Source organism: Ruditapes philippinarum, unplaced genomic scaffold (assembly GCF_026571515.1).
Source record: "Ruditapes philippinarum isolate M1 unplaced genomic scaffold, ASM2657151v2 ctg3972_1_1_1_1, whole genome shotgun sequence".
Taxonomy (NCBI): Eukaryota; Metazoa; Mollusca; class Bivalvia; order Venerida; family Veneridae; genus Ruditapes; species Ruditapes philippinarum.
Window position 1 is genome coordinate 52,549 of NW_026864793.1, and position 5,392 is coordinate 57,940.

General features: G+C 30.4%; 1 protein-coding gene across 1 annotated transcript; it reads right to left on the bottom strand.

Moving 5' to 3' along the window:
- Positions 1-3,472: 3,472 nt before the first annotated feature.
- On the bottom strand, positions 3,473-5,089 carry LOC132726809 (uncharacterized). Its single transcript, XM_060712185.1, has one exon. The coding sequence runs from the start codon at positions 4,374-4,376 to the stop codon at positions 3,501-3,503; it is 876 nt and encodes a 291-aa protein (XP_060568168.1). The 5' UTR covers positions 4,377-5,089; the 3' UTR covers positions 3,473-3,500.
- Positions 5,090-5,392: the final 303 nt, after the last annotated feature.

A 5,392-nucleotide genomic window follows, 5' to 3' on the forward strand; every position in this document is an offset into this window, starting at 1 on the left:
TTAGATATTAACTAATTATATTCATTCACGAACAAATAGTAATTGAAATGTTCTTGGACATAATAACATCTGCATTATAAGAGAAATAGGAAGTATACAAGTTTACATTTTTTCCCCAATTACTTTCGGTATCAAATCACATAAATGGTACATATACAGTTGTCATTTATGTATATATCTATAGAGCAAATATATTTACAACATTTCTTTTTAATTAATTTCTGTACAGAGACATCCGTCTTCGCTTCAAATAAAAATTTAGCAACATGCACATAATGATGGTTGACTGCATATACTAACTTATTTACTTCAGACATTTGTTCAAAATCAGGATTTCTAGCTTTACATTTTGATAAAAGGTTCTCTCGTAAGTCATTATATTTAATGCAGTTTAAAAGAAAATGAGTCTCATCTTCTACAAGATTAACTGGACAAAAGTGACAAAATCTTTCGTTTACATTTAAACCGACATATCTTCCCATTTCTATTTTTAATGGAAGTATACCAAGTCGGAATTGGGCTAAATGAGACCGTTCAATCTTAGTTAAAGCAAATAATTTTAAGCATTAAAATGTTGTTTTAATTCAATATATCTTCTAAGTTTGGCAACATTTCTAACATTATTACACCAATCTGCTTTATATTTAACAAACAATGCATCTTCAACATCTTTTAGGTTTACAGGTAAATTGTTTCATAGAAATTTGACATTTGAATTTGTTGCAATATAGTCTTTACATCATTGCACCATGTTTTTCCGAAGCAATTGTAGTCATATGAGAACATTTTTGTGTCGCCTCTACGGAGTAGTGGTGACATATAGGGATCGCTTCTCCGTCGTTTGTCTATCCGTCTGTCCGTCTGTCTGTCCGTCCGTCTGTCCGTCCGTCCGCCACAAAACTTGTCCGGACTACCCCTCATAAACAACTGGTGCAATTTCATCCAAACTTTACAGGAATGATCAGTACCAAGTTTAGTTGTGCATATTGTCAGCATTTTCCGGTTCAATGATTTTTGTCAGAGTTATGGCCCTTTTTAATTTTTAATTTTAAAGTTTGTCCGGACTACTTCTCTTATACCACTAATGCAATTTCAATGAAACTTCACAGGATTGATTTGTAGCTCCTTGTGCATATTGCACGGGTTTTTTAGTTGAATGATTTTTAGCCGAGTTATGGCCCTTTGATAAAAAGGTGTTTTTTTCTGTGTGTTGCCAGATACACAAAAGCTTGTCCGGACTACTCCTCATAAACTACTGATACAATTTCATCCAAACTTTACAGGAATGATCAGTACCAAGTCTAATTGTGCACTGTCCGTCTGTCTGTCCGTCTGTCACAAAATTTGTCCCAACATGAAATTGGCCATCATGAGGCGACACTTGTGATTTCTGATCGCTCTTGCCTTTGGAACACTATCGTCCGGCATATTTACAAGTCGATTCGAAAATCGTAAAATGTTAACCCAACGTCTATGTTGGGTGGAAATCCAACCCATATCACCATTTATTGCTAATAATGATGCAAATTTATGCAGTCCCATAAAAGATTGTCTTGCTCTGTTTTGCGTCATATCGATTTGTTATAATATTTAAAAGCCCATATTGAGGAACAGTAATCTGTTACAGGAAAAGCACATGAATAGAACATTTTAGAAAATGTTTTAAAGACAACATCTTTATAATTATGTACATGTACTTTAGAAGAAATTGCACCTAGTGCTCGGCCACCAGATTTAGACAAAAACTCGGCAGTGTGAGTAAAATCTAAGTGCCCATGTAAATTTAACCTTGAGTTCAAAATAACATTGACTGTTAAGGTCAAATTATTGAATTAAGGTTGAATTGTAATACTTTTGACAAAACAAGACTTGCTACGAACCAAACATATTGAATAATATAGATGTGAACTTGACCTTGGATTGACCTTGACTATCAAGGGGATGTTAATGAAATTCTCTTGCTTTAACTGGCTATTACTTTGTAGTTTATAAATGAATTTACTTCATATTTACTTACAACATCATTTAGGTCAAGACCTTCATGTGTTTTAAACTCAAACTGACCTTTACCCATGTATAAAATTGACTTTGATGGTCAAATTATAAAATTAATTAAAGTTTCATTGATTAGTGTTATAATTGGCTGTAACTTGCTAATTAATTGATTATTTCAATCTTGGTCAAAACAACCTTTAGGACTAGACCTTCTCAAAGGTTAAACTGACATTAACTTTTAAATGACCTATACCATCAAGGACGCTTTTTGGTAAAGTTATCTTAATTTTCTTATTTGTGTTCGGATGTGATTCATACCTGCAAAAACTGTTTTTTTAAACTACCGACAGGTAATCTTAAATTATTTCGTTGTCGGATTTTTGACTGCCATACTATTTCTGCTCTCTCGATTTCTCGTAAAATATCATATTTTGTTTCTAAACTTGTTTTTCGTTTCCTATCAATGATTAACAATAAACTATTTCGATTTTTCTGTCCTTTTATATCTAATATCTTCTATTATACATGTATTTTAAGGGATTCTTTTACTTTTGAAAGATATAGATTTTTTTTCCTTTAAATCAAACGTACATTGTTCCTTTTGTGGATTATCATGAGAAGTTATGTTGAAAACTGGTTATAAATTATCATTATTCTTTTCCTGGAGCAAAACTACTAAATAAAAGAAATAATGAAATTAAATGAATGATAATCGTTTTATCTAAGTGACAATCTTAAATATAAGCTATTACGTACTGCTACACAAATTCATTTTCATAGCTGTATTGAAATTCATACAACACAATAAACGTTATATTCGGCCAAGGTTCAATCCGTGCCTATGAAAATTAAAGTAGAAATTACGGGATCTATTTACGAATAGACGAAATTTTGGAGTTCGTTAAAAAATGTAATTTCTGTTTTTTAAACTAAATTTCGACTGATATTGAGTTCCATAGGACGTAATTATCCCTTATGACCGTGTTCGCTATGACCATATTTTTATATTGAATAAAGGACAAATTTCGATGTTAAAAATTGTTCTTTAAAACCGGGTGTTCGCTATAACAGTGTCCGCTATAAGTGGAGTTTACTGAGGAATACATATAACGTGATATAAATGTGCAGCAATATAATCTTAAATCAAGTATATTATATAACATTCGGTAACCGTTGATCAGATTTCATTTACCTCCATTTGTTGTTTTCATCACTGTTCTTTATGTCAGCAGAGCTCACTAGTCTTGAATTAATAAACGAAATTATCTTAAGGTCAGTGAGGAAATGATTCCCATCTCAATAATTGCCTGGCATTTTAAATATTTTTTGCATATCAACGTAACATTTGGAAGTTTTGTTTATGTTTTTAAACGATGATTATTCATTTTATACATTTGATTTTTTTGATACTGGTAAAATACTAAACAAGCAATGCAAATCCTATAGTAAGGACAAATAATGTTCTTGTCTAATATGTGACATGTAATTTTCAATATTGTTTTCAATTACGAAAATGAGCTTATTTTCATAAGGTTAATACCAAGAAAATGATAGTTAGAAACACCAGGCGCCTTGTAATATTGTAGCTCAACTGTAGGTTTTAGTATACGGTTGCCTTTATCGCAGTAAATAGCGTATATTACCTGTTGCTCAGAATTGGTTAAATTTTGTGACAAAAAGTACCTAAACCCACTTTGATATAGTTTTGAAAAATTGATTATACGACTTTTCTCTCCAAATAATAGCCCGGCCGCAACAATGCTCTTTTTCTTTTTAAAAATTGTATATGGATCTAGTTCAAGAGCTTGAGTTAGATTTGAAACAAGTTGGCCAGCCGCTATTTTAGTTTCATTAAATGATGGTGGTTTGGATAAATGAAACATCTTTAAAGGTGGTTTACTTGAAAAATATCCAACATCTAACCACATAAAGTATTTTGATTTGAATGTATTTTCTTCCGTTGCTTTCAATAGAAAGTCGAATTTGGCATGCATAACACATGTATACGAAGGATTAGTTGTATGCGGATAGTATTTTGGGTACGAATGCAACAGAAAAATGTCTTGAATTCGTTTTATATATTGAAATGACGTTATTGACATTGAATCAATAAGCAACACTTTTGTAACAGATAGAAGGTCACGTCGTATTTCAAGCATATGATTTTTAAACAATATTGAATTTGTATATACTATTAATGCATTTAATAAATATTTAAACGCTTTGGCTCTTTCAAAATAAAATGTTTTCGACCTTTTCCTATAAGGATGTCCTTTTGAAAAAGTACCTATATCTAGATAGGCTGTTACTACTGTTGTATTATCGGGAATAGATTGCCAAGTTGAAGTCTTATCATCTGCGTTCTGTAAAATAAGAAACATATCTCGATGTCTGACACGTGATACAAATAAATACTATTGAAAATAATAAAATTTGTCAATTATTTAAATTACACTTTAATGTTTTAAATACGATAAATACGATAAATATTATTCATTGTACCATAAACTATATCGATTGACATCAAAATCCTAATTACAATGTCTTTCAATTTGTCTAAGCCGTAAATATATTACGTCAATAACACAATTGTGTGAATATTTTTCAATGTTTCTATCCAAAGAACAAAAAATGTTGTATCATTATTCATCTGTAATTTTAAAGGATACATTTCCAATTTAACTTACCCTGACATCTTCATTTATTAATTTTGAATACAAATATAAATATATTAAACAAAGACTCGTAACAACATTTATTAATAAAACACTTCTTGAATAATCCTTTTTATAAATAAACAATTTCATTTTATATTAACTAATGTATATTTAGTACTCTACTTCATGAAACAAATTTACTGCTCAACAAACAGATACAAAATTACAAAGGGTAATATCAAACTTAAAATTGATATCACTTATTATAACGACCGTAATTTAATTTTTATATCCATGCATATTTAAACGGAATAGAGCATGCACTTCACATACTTAAACGCAAAATAAAGTGTCCACTTTTCTTTTTATGGATACAAATAATTTATCTAACAAGATGTTCAGTTACAAATTGTACAAGTAACGATTTCGGTTGTTACGGTTTATGAAAACACACCACGGTATCAGTCAAACTTAACATAATATCAAGAATAACAATTTACCATGATTTATACTTGCATCATGTATACATAGGCTCGTGTAGTAAAATCTGATTACTTAACTTCTCAATGATATGATATTGTTTTTAAAAAGAATCCATTGCTGTACATAATGAATGTTTCTTTTGGAAAAAAGATGCTGTTACAGACTGAACAGCTGACGTTCAATGAAGAATATATGTCAGCTCTGATAATTATGTTAAAGACAGGTCATAGCATATCTATATAGAAGATCTCCAAAGC

Excerpts from the sequence above, each read along its gene's own strand:
- LOC132726809 (XM_060712185.1), bottom strand. The coding sequence starts at position 4,376 with ATGTTTCTTATTTTACAGAACGCAGATGATAAGACTTCAACTTGGCAA.